A 17,200-nucleotide genomic window follows, 5' to 3' on the forward strand; every position below is an offset into this window, starting at 1 on the left:
TACGCGACTACTATCACCGCGTACTATTATCACTGAGAATCGCGGAAGCGTTGTGGCCTATTCCCTGGGAACAATAAATTTAACGATCCAGCCGATCCCAAAGTTCGACGCCCATAAAACCTGCTATTGTACGGGGAACACAGGCCCGCGGCCATTTTTCTCGCATTTTCAACCGTTTTGTTTCGCGCTACGAGAAACTAGCAATAAAAATAAAAAAAAAAAAAAAAACGGGCGGTAGGGCAATCATCGCGCATAGAAACGTTACAAACAACTCGCACGCGTTTCCACCCTCGGAGAGGAGAATACGCGCGTAATCGGCGAGAACGATCTGTATTTCGGTCCTAAAAGAGACGATTCGAGGGAAATCGATTTCGTTTCATCGATTAAAAATGTATGAAAGTCATCGCAGGCAACAACAATCTTCCGCATACGTCGAGTGGATGAGAAATAAATTGATCGGAACAAAGATAGCGCCAGAAATCACCGTTGGGTTTCACCAGCTTTATTCAGCGGTCCTTTTCACTTTTATCCGGGCTCCTTTGCGACGCGAATGGAAACGCACCGCGAAAACGGATAATTTTCACTGGATTCACGCGGCACATCACGTAGCTGGCTGAACGGGGATGAAACGAGCCCGTCAGAACTAATTAAAGATTCCTCCGATATTCCCCGGCGAGCTGCTTTAATTCCTTCGCGAGTACCGCTGCTGGGAGCAACGATAGAGATGGAAGCCGTGATCAGCGATGGCTGTAACGTGGAGCATCTTTTTCGTGGGAGAATAACGAAACAGGGGTTGATTAATAGTGCCTGAGCATAGACTCAGCCTCGCCACGACTCTCTTTCTCCAGTTGGATTTCACCTTCTTTCGCCCTACTTACTCACCTTTGGTCCCGCGCGGCTATTTATCATTCGTTCGTATCCACGTGTTATCAATTTCGCCAGCCCTGACGACTATGTATCGCGAGAGCTTCTTAATTCTTATTTTTAACCCATCGCCTCTCTGCACACGCGTGTAACAAATGGCCCGTGTCCGACTAGTCTCGGATACCATCACTGCGCGTTTACTGGCTCCCGCTGTGGCGCCCTTGTGTGGGCAAAAACCTCGTAACTTTTATATTTTTCGATACCATCCAATCGTTTCTTTCAATTCAGGACATGAAACAGTTAGTAACGAATATAATACTTTTAATACAAATCGTCTTTCGCGAGGTTATCGCTGTACGATGGTCATATTTGGAAATTGTGGGGGTGCGGTGTACGTGTGCCTGTAAACGGACCAAAGAATTAATACCAGTCGAGGAAATTAACGACGATAAGAGCCAAAGTGAGCTTCGTACCATGAAAAGTAACGATTCGTAGTAAATACAGGTGGATAGTAGTTCGTGTCTGATATATCTTCGTTATTACCACTGTGCACTTGCTAGTTATAACAAGACTTTCGTCTTCTTCGTGCCGCAGACCCATAAGCTTGAGAAATATTTTGTACGGGGCATTAAAACGCTGGTTCGAGCGAGGAACCAAGCTCGTAAAGTATGTGCAGCTCGCGAAGTCTTCCTAATTCTTCAAGTTACCACCCGTATTCAAGGAGTACGTCTACGTCTGACATGTGCCTGAGCAATACCACTGCGCGCCACGAGCCCCTCGCCAAGCGCACGGCGGCTTTCGTGCTACAAATCTATGAGGTCGAGGAAAGATTCGTTTAGGTGAACGAACGTCGGTTAAAATGAAGTAATCATTTCGAATTCATTCATAGCACGGCGTCTATAAAGCTTCTGGACATATCTCGACATAATAAAAGATTCATTTTAACACGAACAAACGAATAAACCTTGTTGGAGAAAAATTCTTCCCAGCTTTTCGAAGCCAAATTTTCCTCTCTCTTCTCGTCTAAGGTATTTCTCTTGAAAATCTTGAGAGATCTCGAAAGACAAGTCCAGCGATGAACAAAAGGGATGGCGTTCAGCGCAGCTGAGACTGGTCACTAGGAATCTTCCCGGGAAAGAACGGTACGCCCTCGTCGCGAGGATTACATCGGGTGCATCTGTCATGTGCACGGTACTCGTGTCTGTTCGGGTGGAACGACTGTTCAATCGAACGGCGTGTACGCGTGTCAAAGGAATCGACAAATCCGTCGTCCTCGAGTCGCCAGGAAAGCGGATAATCGCAAGGTAAACGAAATGTACGGTTATTTGCGTCGAACAAACATCTCGTGCCTTCGATCGCGGTAAACGGGGAACGACGGAGACAGTGCCACGGGCGGAGCTGGCCCGGGGAACATTTTTACGCGGCCGAATATAAACTCCGCCGTCGAAGTTCGCCCGCGTCCCCGCGGGATCGCGTGATTTGGATTCTTCGCGTCGAAGATATTCGTAGCACGCCACAATTGGCCAGGCCAATTCCATTACTCGCCCTGCTGAAGGATTGCCGCCACTCGCCGGCCACCAAAGTATGTAACACTTTCAGATATTGAAGTCCCCGAAACCGGAAGCCAGCCAGGAGTTCCAGACGCTGTTCGCCCGCGAACTCCGCGCGGAACTTGTGTACGTGACCGAAAATTCATAGTGAATTCCATCGTCCTGTGAAACAATCTATGGATAGTCGAAACTCGTCGCTGACGAATGTTTGTTACATTTCACCGCTACCTCTTGCCCGGTTAATTAACACCTACCCGACTATACAAACGAGCATCGACTCGATAGCAGTAAATCGTTCGATCCGCACGAAGCTGGAACTTGGGCAAGCTCGAGAAATATGCAGCGAGTTGATTAAACCGGATCATGATCCTGATTACCTTTACAATTCAAAATTCGTAGATCTGCATATATCTGCAAGTCATGCGGGCACAACTGTTCCGAGGAACCGACGGGGGGTGGTGAAAGACTAACGTGTAATCGGCGCGGATCGATGGAAGACGCGCGAGCGGGAGCGAAATCCCGATCGGAAGTCGGGAACGCTTGTCCCGGACAACCCGAGGCCTTGGTTAAAAACTGGCGTCGAGCAGGGTGGGACAGGTGCATTGTGGGTGTTGCTTCAGCCGGAAGAGCCCGATACCACCACCCGGGCCTGGCAAACACACGCGCGACTCGGGGGTGTACGCGGCGGTGTGTACGTACGCGCAAACGCCGGGTGCATTACGGTGATCGATGATACTCGACGTCGAGCGACTGGCCCGTTGGTCAAGTAGATGCATCAGCTGCAATTGCGCCGGCCGATTCGGATTTTAATGAACGCTCGACTCGAAATCGTATAGAAATAGACGATGGCCAGAGCGACGCTCTCGTTCGCGTTATTTATTTTCGTCCATCGCCATTGTGCGCGCCGCTCGTTCGCTATGACGGATTAAAAGGCACAAGAGGGCCGCAATTGGACGAGCCGTTCCACGGGGAGGGTACGAATTGCCCGCGTTCTCGCGGACACGCTCCGTGGCCAGCCGTGTGCGCTCGCCCCGTTTGAAATTTACAACTCTCGTAATACGAACCGCCACTGGGCCACGCGGCTGGAAACGCGAACGTCGTAATAGGATGCATCTATTTCCATCGCGTCGCGTTCATCCCCCTCGTTTGGCTTACTTTCCTTCGCGTCCCGGGGATTTATAATCGCCCCGGAAAATATCGAACGTCCACCGATACCAGCGGGTACGCGCGGGTACACGCGTCGCGATCGTTCGCACGACCGAATTTATTCGAGGTTCGCACAGGTACTCCCGTCTAATTCCGTTTATCGTTTAATTGTCCCGCGTGACACGATGCGCGACCGGTTTATCGCGCGCGTGATAACGTTCGCCGTCATAACCTGCACCAATTTAATCGGCACGTGCGATCGTTAGGTCTCGAAGTCGGACGTGTCTATCGATCGAGGGAAAAAAATAAGGATATTTAGAGCGTGTCACTCGTTACACGTAGCTTCACCAGCGTTCGATGAGTAACTAACATTCTGTGAACACGTTGCGAGTAATTTTACGTAAACCACTTTCATGCGATTGTACAAGTTCAAAGCTCGAGGGGGGTCCTGAAATTATAACGCGTCTCACGATCGTCTTGAAATCGTTTTGGATGTACAAATCGCACCGTTTCGCTGTATTTTTAATTGCGTCGCGGTGGCTCGCGTCTGTCTCGATCGACGATTTCTTGATTGGAAACGAGGAGATATCCGACGCGTTCGGTTAAATCGGTAATGTCCGCGAAACAGTCGACCAGGTCGATTCGCGCGACGCGAAACTGCCGCGTAAGTATCGCCAGGCCACGACAAATGGATATGTAGGCCACGAGCCCGTCATCAGTCAGGGGTGGACCACGTCATTAATACCGTGGAACGTGCGCGCTAGACACACCGGGTAATTAATATTAACGGCACGAACATCGGTGTAATTACAATTAAATAACGTCCCCGTAATTAACAGTATTGTAGCGTGGTGGCGTGGTTCCGCGTGGCTCTTCGCGGTGGTCCACGCTGCCCCGAATGGCTGGCTCCTTTGATCTAGCGAAATTCACGGCAATTTTCAAATACGAAACGTAATTTGCACGCATCGAACGTGAATCATTTCTCTGAAACAGTTTTTTTCAGGGTGCTTCGTCTGTGAAATTTAATCCGTTCGTTGTCAGAGTTACGTATAAATCAATTTGAAGCTTCGAGCGTGAATAATTGGCCGATGGCAGGTTCGATTCCTAAGCATAACAGTTCTCGTTACTCCAAATTCATTAAGTGTCCAATGGATTATAGATGCCGGTGAATGTATGACGCGAATACTAATTCTACTCGGATGGAGTAATGTAGCGTGCATGGATGAATACGTTGATATTAACATGTCACACGTACCCGACGTATGAATTATTTAACGCTTTTGCTGTAAGCTGGCGTCACATGCGCGCGATACACCGGCCATTTTGTCCATTTCGTACGTTTTATGTATGCAAATGCGAAGACACGCGATATACTAAGTGGCGCGATCGAAAATAGAACGACTCTCTAAACTATTTACAATCTTCCTTGTAGAAACGAAAGATATTGAAACAGTTGTACGACAGTATAAAAGTTGTTTCATAACAGGTACAAAAAAAACGAAGGAAGCCACTCTGAGAAGTGGAAAGATTAACGTCGGTATAAAAACTACGTTTTATTTTACGCGGATACTCTACCCCCTCTTTTTACTCTTTTAAGTTTCAACTGTGAGGCACGATTACGCATTTATGAACTGTTTAAGAAGGGGCGATAAAAGTGGAGGATGTACGAGGGGAGAAAGAGGTGAAAATCGTATGAAAAATAATTGTACAAAGTTCGTAAACGAGCGCAATTTGGAAAACACGGAAGTTCCCAGGGTTAGTAACGCGCAGCTCGAAAAACTGTAAACACTTGGCCGCGTAAAAGCGCAGGAATTTTTCGTTTTACACGCTCATCAGTATCAAGTTCCCGTCAACACTTTCCACGGTCGTTAACGTAGCTGCAGTTAGCCTTCTGCCTCGCCGCCCCTGAAACTGGACGTATCTAATCGTACGTGTCTTCCCCTCTGTCATTAACAATGTCAAAACGTTCGATAATGACCGCGCGAAAAGTTGCAAAATTTCTGAAAACTTCGAAAAGTTTGTGTCCAGATAAAATTTCGTAGCGCTGCGAATTCTGCAAGAGCGAACAATTTCGACGGGGTATTTTTTTCGAACGAACCCTGTCCCGAACGTGCGCGAGGAATCGCACTCTGGATTTCTCTCGTCGCGTTCTAACGGTGAACGTGACTAAACAACCGTGTTTTAGTGACGAACCTGAAGGTATCGCGCTATAAATACCGTGGATGGGCAAAGGTTTTAGTTCGGAAACGGCAAAAAGAGCGGCGAAATCTGGGACGCCGGTTAAACCCGTCGTCTCTTGTCCCGCGGCTTAAATTACCTTTTTCAGAACGATCGTTAATTCAGCCGTAATTTGTCTTTGCCGTCCTCCTGAAGAGTCCCAAAAGTCTCGACCTATATATATCGCGCGCGTCGTCGCCCGCTGCGAGCGTTTCAAAAATGTGAAAGACCGCCCCGGCGTGCGAGAGGGAAAAAAATCTGATAATTCAGCCGTGTATTATGCGACGCGGATAGAAATACCGGCGGAAACGTTCCCGTTCGCCACGCGTCCCAAATAAATTCTGGACAAGAGCGTAAACGTTGATGCAATTTGTTGAGATACGTTCCGGGTGAAATTGAATCGCGTTCAAAACGCGTAATTATGTTGGAATAATGGAAATTGTATTCCGACGTGGAAGAGGAACGCTTAATGCAGTTATATTCTGTAAAATAAAGAGCGCCCGGTTGTATTGTTTGCTGTTTTACGCGGTCCCACGCAAATCGGGCGAAATGTAAGCGTATTGCTAATGCGCGGCCATTATTATTAGAAACCGAAGTAATCGAATGATCAATCCTCGAGGATTGTATAAATATTTCAATGACCGATCTATTAACGGTTCATTAAATAAATCAATCACCAATTATCTCCAAATTAATCAGTCTGCGGTCGATGCAACGTCCACGAGTTACTCGCCCCGTGTAAACGCAGGAAATCGGCGGTGAAAATGATATTACCTACTTGGACCGATGATCCGTGTCCAATTGTTGGAATCGACGTCGTAATCCCACCCTTATTACTCATTGGAGTAAATTGAGGAACGTTTAGCGACGCTGACCGTTTCCCTCTCGCGCGATAATGCATTGCACGCCTTCCCTTCTTATGGCAATTGCAGCAACAAGAAGGGTAGCTCGGCTACGTGGACACCCCGTCGAATGTATATCGCTTCTATCATGTATAACAAAACGAATAGACGCGGAGGAATATCGGTAAGAAGATCGAGAAGAAGAAAATAAAAAAGCACACGCCTTGTTTAAGCGTCTCCCACGGGTTAAAGCAAACGGTGGCATCGTTAGAAAGATTGGTTCGAGGAGGATCCAAGCCGCAATCCGTTCGTCTTAGAAAACACCATTATCGCGAGACGGGCATAGTTGAGGTAGCTATTGTGAGGATAACGATGACGGCTCCGGATGACGAGTGCTATTGAATCAGATCCTCTATAATGCTCCTAATATACTCACGGCAGACGTCTATTATCGCTTCCTATATGCACATAAACGTATATAGAGCGGACGATACACCCTGTATAAATGAGTAGAACTCGATATATATATTTTTCTACGTGAAATGATTCCGACCATCGACTGGCGGCAATCGTGATTGTCGCTCTAGACGAGCACGCTTACTGTTCCATCTTACGATACGTTTTCAAGTATCGTTCGGTTGTTTCATGAAACGCTGAATAATTCGAACATGTAGTTTAGCTGTTTATTTGTACTTCGTTACCATCTGCTCCAACTTTTCGTCTTTATTCAAACAATTATTGGGTTTAGGGTTGGAATGTGGTCTATAAAAGAAGTATATATATTATGCGTGAGTTTAAGAACCCACTGGTACATGTGAAGGACTCCCTTTGAGTCTGAGAAGGTAACCCTTTCCAGTTTTTCATTGACTCGCTGAAGGAATAACTCTCACGCGTAATCTCGCGGTAGTTGGTACCCGCCAGGCGAGAGAATTATGCATCCGCGTCCTATGAAAGGCCAAATACCAGGCTCCAGGAGCTCCTTTCGGCTCTTGTCATTTGTCTTCCTCCGAGATAGAGCCAAAGTTTCAAAGAGCCCTCGAAGTTACGTCCCAGGCGGTTCCCGGCGAACGCCTCCCTAAATTTTCTCACCGTAGGAATTAATGGCAGGCGATAGTTTGTAAAATCTTCGTTAACCCCGCGCGAAGTCCCCTGGAATCTATGTTTCGATAGTTAGCCGCGGGGCAAGTGGAGCCGATCCGAGGTTGGATTTCGCTCGAACGAACGCGTCTGAAGAACGACGAGCCTCCGTCGCAGTTACGCGGAACTTCGTAAAAGATATGCATCTCGTTTGCGAGACCGATGAATCGTCTCTAACGCGTTCCGACGAAAGTCGATTCGATGCGCTGGTACAACCGCGCGATTCGATAAATCCCGCGGCGCTCGCGATCCGCTCGCGCTCGTTGAAACCGCGCGAAACTATCGGTGAGATACGATGATCGTGGATGTAAAAGTTCCAGCTCGAATTGCGAGTATCACCCTGACGGAGTTGTAATTAGATTCCGGATTAACAGACGGACTTTAATAGTTAAGAAGTCGGGAGTTGGGTAGTCGAGGATCGCGCGTGAAAATGGAATTAAACCGAGCCGCAAAATTTTAACGAGTCTTGCATACATTTCGGCAGCGGTGGTAATTATTTACGAGGCGAAAGTAAATCTCTGGTTGCCGTTTACAACGCGATGGATCGCGGATGCACGTCGCCCCGTGTTATTCCATCATCCGCAGTGATTCGAATTTCTGCGATGCAATTGCAAATTACAATTACGAGACTTGATAGCGAGCGCATTAATCAATGCAGAAAGGGAGCAAGCTGCGTCGAACTATTGTACTTTGTGCCACGCATGTGGCTCGTTAAGGAGCCGTTAGCATAATAGGGTGCACCGTATAAAAGCAGATACGGCTGCGGGTTCTTGCATCGCATCGCGCGGAAAATTGCATTCGAATAATGATTTTAATTAAACTATAACATGCATGGCGAACGCATGCCATCCAAGTAATTCCTGATATTATTGATTTTGTTAATTACAACGTAATAATGGAAGCCATACGTAGCGCCCAATATTATTAAATTAATGTTTGATCATTCTTACGCACGACAAATGAAAGATTCTCTCATTTTTCTAACATTATTTTGAATTGGAACAGTGCTGTTGAGATTTTCACAAGCAACAAGTAACATCAGCTGTCTCTCGCGAAGCATTAAACACTATGATCAACGCAATTTATGTTAAGACTTATCTAAGACCAATCTTTTGGACGAGTCGAACTCTTCGTAAATCCAATGAAAATTCTTCAGAATACGAAATGGCAAAATGTTAAGCATTTAAATGACGCTACGACGAGTTATCGAATCGATACGGAACCACCTGGATCCACGGGTTCAGGTGGCCCACGAGAATCTCGGCCAGTTCTCCTATTCTACGTGGAATTACCGTGAAATTAGGAGGCTCTCGAAAAGAAACTATCTACTCTCACCTAGGAAGAGAATAATTAAAGTATTTCGCGTATTTTCCATTCAACTCGCTTTGCACTCTTGTACTTCGTACGTTTAATCGTGTAATCTCGATGATGGGGCGTTTACTGATCTCTAATCGGATCACGATTCGTTACGCATTGAACGATCAAGAATTTATTTATTAAAGATTTATTTAGTCGAATTTGCACGTTGTATCTTTTTGAGTATTTTCTCTACATCGAATCGGCAAAGTTTCATCTTGCTTTGGCGTTAAGTAGCTTTTAGCCGAACGCTGTCAACAAACTCTACGTATGTAGGGGTTCGAGCATTTCTGAAGTCTACGAAACAATCCTAACGTGAGGGAGCAACAATTTTCGTAGCCCGATGTACCTTTTCCCAAGTGAGCCATTACCAGCCACTCCAACTAGTTATAGCGATCAAAGTTTAATTGCACCCTCATCGAGCAGTTACATGTGCTAACTAAAACTACGACGTGTAATACGCGTTATAGGTAGTCTCGTTGAGAAACCGTGTGTGCATTTGCTCGGCTGCGTATACGTGCAAGTTATTTCATAAAAAGAATTAAAAGAAGCACGAGCACGAATACGAAAAAGCGTGGATTCACTTTTCACAGTGAAATTCGAGTATAATATTAATTGTATTTTTACATTAGTGTGTGCTATCGTCTCTTATGTTTTTGTAGTTGTACAGGCATGGTATCCGAGTCGTTAAGTTCGTTAAGATTTGCCAGGCTTTGGACAGTTGTAGTCAGTGCAGCCCAGGAAACCATTTTGGTGACAGTAACACACTTTGCATCCGTCGTGGATCAGCGTGCCTGGCGTGCATTTCGTGTCTGTCGTTGAGTCTCCTGTCGAGCAGAAATTAAAAATAAAGAAAGTGGAAGCTAGAAAGCGTAGAGTGTCGTGGGAAAAACTTACCAGCCGGATACGGAGCAGCCAGCGTTCCGACGAAAAGCAGCGCGAACAGAAAAGCGAACAATTTGAAAGACATGGTCTCCGGCGTGTCGCTTTCTTCTGATAACTGCATTGCTAAACCGTTCTACTGACTTTATATACATTTGCGACGCTCGTCTTCTTTTCTTTTTTTCTTGTCGTCACTGCATCGATAAACTTTGATGTTTAGCTTAACTTATCCGCGACGTCTTTTCTTCAAATGTGTATTTATATACTCCCCTTCTAATCTACTTTGGAAACTTACCGCAGCCACATTCGAGCGTTAACTATGACGAGGATGAGAATGTTGGACCAGTATGGAGAGACAGGAGATAATAGCAAACGAGAAAAGGGTGTACACACACTAGATCACACTCGAGGGCAACGTTTATAGATACTCAACAATACTGTGACGAATTTTCATACTACGCGTCATTCGGTAATCTCTCGATAGTCATAATCAAAGGTCAGTGGACGTTTTTATACAATTAGTTTCGTATTTAGCTTTTTTTTAGAGATATAATTGGCTGATAGAATTGTACAATATAACATTGCTTGACCAAGTAAAATTGGGACCGCTGATGCGCGTAGAAACAAATAGAATAGAAGAAGGTCAGTACTTCAAGCCTCATTAAGCTTTGCTCTCGATCAGTATTGTCATTTGAAACTCTTTCCTCTGTTTTATCAAGCTAATTAACCGATACCACAGAAATGTCGCATTACAATTGGCTGGTAGCCGATTAACCGTATCTCCCAAATCCCTCCGCTTCTCACTTTCTTTTGCCCCGACTCCTTAGCAATACCAATTTTACTTGGTTAATGAAACTTGTGTATATCCAATTTCTGTTTACTTTAACGTTTAATGAACGGCTTTCGAACAATCGGATAGTGTATACTTTTGTAAATTGTTAATAGCAGAGCACCATTCGTTAGACATCAACGTCCTGCACAGATCTTTTTCGAGCAGATCAGATTTGTAGGTGATAAGCAGAAACATTTGTTGCATCCAATAGAAAATCTTGTACCTGGCTCACAAGCAAGCCCCGCTAGCAATAAATTGTTAGTCAGTGATCGAGATAGAGAAAGTAATTAATAAGTTAAATGTTCCATTGAAAAACTTACAAGATGCAAACATCATTGCGGCAAACAGTAGGAAAAGGAAAGCGAACATTTCGAAAGATATGTTTGGTTTCATTATTTCTCAATAACTACCAAATCGATCTGACAAACTATATATATATATATATATATTTTTAATCTTTGTTTTTCTCGTCACCATTCTGATGACCTTTCAAGCTTTCCAATCGTGTACAATTACTTCGGGGCGTTTTATAGGCGATGGATTGCTGTGGGCGTACTTTCATTGTTTAATAATGTAAACATAGAAAGTAATAATTCATTATAGAATTTATGGCTATCCAACTTTTGTTTATTTTGCTTTCCAATAGACAAAAACTTGAACAATTTGTTTGGTCATATGATACAAAAGAATAAATTGCCCTTCTTCCGCTCGTATACTTTACGTATAGATTTCGCATAAAAAAAAAAGATCGTTCTAAATATTTTTCTTATAACATAATTTAATTAGAATTGTAACATATTACTTCATTCCGATAAAACCATATACACATTGTCCCGATAATCATTAGTTACGCCAAATATTTCGCAAATCCCTGAAAAATATTTTCTCCTGTCCGTGATATAAATTGTCGTAGACACCGGTGTAAAAATTAAACTTCGATCTTATATTTATGCTAATTTCGTAGTATACAGTGATGTAGGTAACAATGCAATCAAGTTCGGTCCAGTGGACGTTCTCAATTTTGTCTTCGTTTCGGTTACGCTAGGTAATTCGCATGTAAATGAACACATCTGAACAAAGGCGAAATAAACAGTGTAAATATAGGATTTCTGAGTACACAGTACTCAAAATATCGTGCACAGTGTCACATAAGGAATTTAGTAGATGTTTCATATATATATATACGTAACGTACGCTTTTCAATAATAATAGGTTTGTCCTATCAGGAATCTCTGTTCCCTTTGGAACAAACAGAGAAAATGTAAAAATATATGATAACATGTATCAAATATCTCCAAGATACGTGGAGACGATACGTAACTCTGGAATTATACGTTATATATTTCATTCCTTTGTTCATTTGACTCGTTTCTGTTGTCTTTGGCGATAAATGTCATTTGCGGGAGGCGGCGGTAAGTCCTCTTCTTCGCTATCATCACCCGCTAAACGCGATCTCCTCCGTTTGGACCCAATGCTAACCCCGTCGTTACTTTCGTCGACGATCCAATGTACAGATTTCGCTAGATCGAATAGCTTTGTGTCGCATCCATTATCCGCTATCGGCAATGGAGCTGCATTAAAAAAAAAATTGGGTTAAAATCTATTGATATTATTCTTTGCACGCGATAATATTCACAAATTTACCGTGATCTGGTAACTGAATTCGATTAAAAACATCCATTAACAAATCAACAGCCACGAATGGCCCTCTGAAACAACCAGGTGGAGGTAGCATGGTACAAAGTTGCGCTGCAGCTGGTGGCAATGGAAACGAACCACCTGTATAAAAAAAAATACCATAAATTATTATAAAAGAATAATTATCTTTTTCTAGTAAAAGGAACTTACCCGGCACGGGGTGTTCTCCAGGTAATGGATTTACTTTTGGTTTGTAGGGAATCATTTGTGACAAATCAGGTCTTGGTAATGATGCTATAGCTTCTTCTGGATCCGGTATTCGTGGCAATGCGCCAACTGTATTTCTTCCGACACTGGATACTTCCATGTATCCGATAGATCGTAATTCCATAGGAGTACACGGATATAGATCTAAGAATTTATACCTATCTACTAATTGCGCTGTTTCTTTGCCTTCGAATTCTTTGATCTAGAAGAAAGTAAAATACATAAAATAAATGTTATATCTTTAATAAACATTTTGATAATACCTTTTCTAATACAGCGCTACGCCGCTTCTCAACTTTTACGATACTAGCCAGATCTCCGATGTTAGATTCAAATTCTAAAAAACGATTCCATATGTCACTGAAAAAAAATATATACAAGACAAATATTAAGCGATACTAGAATAGTTAACGTGTCTTTATTAAGGATGTAATCAAATGGATAAAATTGTTACGTACACTGATTTCTCAGGTTCTAAACTGCCGGAAGATAAAACCCTTTCAAACAAAACTCTCGTGTTATTATCCTCTGCAATGATAAAATTCAATAAATAAGATGTACGAAACTAAAAAAAAGTCTTAATTTATATTTATCTTACCGTTCAAATGTGACAAGTAATCGATGTAACAAAGTATATAGTCAGGATTGTCTCCAAATTTTTTTAAACCTAATTCAAATATTCGGAAAGCAATATTCTTATCCTTGGTACAATAATATTCCATTAATGCAGCAGCAACATACACGTGGTGTTTACACCTTGGATCTTCGCGAGCTCTTTTGAAAACAGTCCTCGCAGATTTGATACCCTCCGCGCGTCTCGCGAACTTCATATACTGTACATACGCCTGTGAAGAAATTATCCAATTCAATAGTACACGAAATATAGTGGACTATAATTCACATTTATTTATCGTTAATTAGTATTTATATACTAACGAGTGTAGGGTCGATATCAGGTATATCAAGGAATTTTTGATATATTTGATGTACTTTCTCATATTTCACTCTTCCTTCCTCGAAGTCTGCATGTGCAAAATATAGCAACATATTTTTGGACAATAAAGTGCTTGTTGCCCTCTCGAACATCGTCGCAGCTTCGTCGCTTAAATTTTTCGCGGCATTAACATCTCCCTTTTCCGTTAATATTTTTGAGCTAAGTTCTAAAAAATGCGCAGCTTGATGCCACACCGCGGGATGATGACCCAGACATAATAAACACTGTTCTATAGCGAACATTACTCGACGCGCAACTAGGGAAGTGTCCTCTGTTCTCAAAGGATTACTACGTTCCCATGCAATATATTTCTTCCACAATTCAACCTATAGTAATATTATTGGATTTAGTTATTATTTATTAAATGAAAAGTATATAGAACAGTTCGAAGTATACACACTTGTTTAACTTCTTCTGGATGCCCAGTCGGTGGTACACTGGGAGCACTCCTGTTCAATCCTCTTGTTACGGCTTCTAATTCTTTGGCAACTCTTCTGGCATTCATGTAATCCCTGGAACGTTCAATAGCCATTTTCTCAGCAATTATTGGATTAATATTTTGTTCAAATGCCATATAGTCTTTCCATAACTGTTCCATATTTATCATAGGATTTACAACTCCACGCTGATATACCTGCATTTAATTGTACATTGATATTATTATTATTACTATTTTTTTTATTTATTTATATATATACAATTCTCTTTTCTTCCTTCTATTACCTTCCTGACAGCACTGATTTTTTGATTCTCAGCATAAGAACCAACAGCTTCAACACTTTTAAGAAATGAGACATAATCATTCCATATACTGTAGGAGTGTATATCCATTCCAATTTTGTCTAGAGCAAAGTCGTATGCTTGTGCCATTTTTTCCCTATAAATACATTATGCAGTAAACCATAATGCAATTATTTGATCGATAAACTTTAATTATGTTTAAGTACTTACTTATACGTTGCAAGACTTGCTTTTGTTTCTTTGACATAAGAAAGGTAAAGTTTCCATAACTCAATATTTAAGATTTTCATGAGGCACCTTTGGAAAAGCTGTCAGAGAAAACAAGTATTTTAGAGGCACATACAAGCAAAACAGAGTAACATCCGTACGAAGTCCATTCAAGTGTGGTTACAAAAACATTACGTATCTACCACCTTACTTACCCTTACAGGCAAGTCTTTTTTTCGTTAATACACATATTTGAACATTATCAATAAATACCAATAAGAATCACATCAAAATATCAGGAAGTAAAAATTCAATAATTTATTAAGCAAATCTTTAATACAATCACTACTACAATATATATCATTTGAATGTAATGGGAGAAATAATAATGCACCAGTGCATCAATTGAGAATGGTTTATTACATAAACATATATATGTTTTCATTGTAAATAATTAGGGAGAAATTTTCCAGATATGAGATTATATAAAGGTAACATAAAATAAACCCCGTTGTATAGAAAAGTTTATTTATTGTTTTATATGCGGGGTTGATAGTATAATTGACCTACCTGGGATCTAGAAATGAACGATCCCAAAACATGACAAAAGAATTTAGACAGTTTGAAGCAACACAAGGTGACAGAAATACCAGAGTTGCTATTCAATTATATTTACTCTGTTTTAAATACTGTGACTATGAGATACAGTAACATTTTTACATAGTTTATCACCTTATGCTACCTCTATAAAAATTTCACAATACTTGAGAATATTACTCAAATATTGTATAGGGGGAAGGAAAATGATGTAATTCCCAAAGCATATTTGTGAAATAATTTCTGGTAATATCAATTGTCTCAACGTTTGTTACGGTATTGAGACAAGTACGTGTACCATAAAAATTTTCTTTAGTATATGCAAAGAGATAAAATATACTTTGCATAAATGTAGTTGAATCATTTTAATGCTGATTATTTGTTCATATATACTTTTATTACATATTGTATTCAATTAAATTTCTACACTTTATGTAATATGAATTTTATTTTATTTCAAAATCACATAATCCAAGCACACTAAAGAATGTATTATTGCAGGAAGGAATACAAGGCTGTTACATTCAGGAAGTTGCCTTCGTAAGTTGATTTGCACTAATGATATTGCATTTAGAATAATTTTAATATCCAATTTATTACATCAATTGTATTAAAAAATATATATATATATATATCTCAACTAAGAAAACAACCTCCCAAATATACCAACAGATCAATCATTAATCAATGAAATATTTGTGTATGGTGAAATATTGCTTTTATTCACCTCATATAAAATGCAAAGTGCTTAGAATCACATTGTATGATAATACTCGATCGCAATGGATTAATAGTATATCCTGGCTTTATTAAAGTAATCTTATTGCGCTAAGAAACTAAAATAGAATCTTTTAGGTGCCAATCTTCAAATAAAAATTTGTTCTATCCTAATATAATGGTTATTCTCAATTGATAACCATTCTCTATTAATTAATAAACATGCATGTAACTGAGTCTGTATTTAAAAAGATAAAAAAAAAAAGAAGACAGGAAAGAATCCACCCAATAGTAGCCTTATTCTAATATCGATAATGGAAACTATGTATCACCTCAAACGAACAATTTGAACAATACATATAACTATGAATTTAGCAACATAAAGTGCTTTCATTAAATTTTGAAACTCAGACAATTTTGATGTTAACATACCTTTTCCACCTTTTCAAAGTTGCGCATTTTCATCTGAAACAGCCACAAGGTATATCGAATAAAGTTTTGTCTCCGACACTCACGTTACACAATAAATAATAAAAACAATAAGATAGTTGTTTGTATTAATTGTTTGTTATGGAACATTGCCAGTTAGAAAATGTGATCACATTACCTCTTGCTCTATATAAATTTTCCAATAACGACCAGCTGAGGGAAACACTGAGACGAGCTTCTCAAAAACTGGCCTTACTTCTGTGATGGGTCTGTTTTGTGCTTCTCTGATCAGAACGCTCCATGCTTCCAGGTCGTAAGGAGATTCGTCTACCGTTTTCTGAGCACGCTGTAATTTCTCATTACCCCAATCCTATAAAAACAAATACGTCGACAATTATAGAGGGTAACATTCAGGCCACGTATTGTATGATGTAAGGTTATGTACGCTCGATTCAAATCCACATAATTATTTAAAATGGAAACTTACGAATTCCGTTTTGTCGTCGGTCATTTTGTTTCTCGCTGCGAGGAGGATTCGCCGATTTTCCTAAATAAAAAAACTTTCGCGTACGAATGGAGAAAATGGACAAGTAAAACGAACGACACCCAACTCGTAATGGACTGCAATTTAGGTAAGCAATACAGTTTGGGATCTCGTTCGCGTTCGATATATCGTTTCTAGAGGTCGTTCGATAACCTACTTCGATAGTATCCGTTTAAACGCGATGTTACTTTACTAAATTATGGTAGAGTGTTGTGGAATAGAATTTAGTTAATTTATCGA

The 17,200-nt window shown here is 41.2% G+C and overlaps 1 protein-coding gene and 2 long non-coding RNA genes across 6 annotated transcripts in view; 1 reads left to right on the forward strand and 2 right to left on the reverse strand.

Annotated features, from left to right (window-relative positions):
- The window catches only part of LOC143425089 (uncharacterized), a 76,556-nt gene extending 60,094 nt beyond the window's left edge, over positions 1-16,462 (forward strand). The window contains exons 3-4 of one of the 3 annotated variants that reach the window (XR_013102003.1): positions 14,749-14,900; positions 15,772-16,462. This is a non-coding gene — a long non-coding RNA (uncharacterized LOC143425089). The remainder of the gene's footprint in view (positions 1-14,748; positions 14,901-15,771) is intronic. The other 2 variants (XR_013102002.1, XR_013102004.1) reach the window with 2 other exon arrangements.
- Positions 9,734-10,164, reverse strand: LOC143425088 (uncharacterized). Its single transcript, XR_013102001.1, has 2 exons — positions 10,010-10,164; positions 9,734-9,939 (listed from the first exon to the last, which is right to left on the reverse strand). It is a non-coding gene; the product is annotated as an uncharacterized LOC143425088 (long non-coding RNA).
- Positions 11,432-17,061, reverse strand: Su(f) (cleavage stimulation factor subunit su(f)). 2 transcript variants are annotated; one of them, XM_076897571.1, is made up of 13 exons: positions 16,904-17,061; positions 16,595-16,786; positions 16,420-16,452; positions 14,677-14,774; positions 14,449-14,602; positions 14,126-14,359; positions 13,668-14,051; positions 13,330-13,576; positions 13,190-13,259; positions 12,995-13,091; positions 12,675-12,933; positions 12,471-12,605; positions 11,432-12,397 (listed from the first exon to the last, which is right to left on the reverse strand). In XM_076897571.1, the coding sequence occupies exons 1-13, from the start codon at positions 16,925-16,927 to the stop codon at positions 12,183-12,185; spliced, it is 2,142 nt and encodes a 713-aa protein (XP_076753686.1). In that variant the 5' UTR covers positions 16,928-17,061; the 3' UTR covers positions 11,432-12,182. The 2 variants fall into 2 exon arrangements, with proteins under 2 accessions (XP_076753686.1, XP_076753685.1); XM_076897570.1 differs by having other exon boundaries at positions 12,471-12,933.
- Positions 17,062-17,200: the final 139 nt, after the last annotated feature.

Source organism: Xylocopa sonorina, chromosome 7, assembly GCF_050948175.1.
Source record: "Xylocopa sonorina isolate GNS202 chromosome 7, iyXylSono1_principal, whole genome shotgun sequence".
Classification (NCBI taxonomy): domain Eukaryota; kingdom Metazoa; phylum Arthropoda; class Insecta; order Hymenoptera; family Apidae; genus Xylocopa; species Xylocopa sonorina.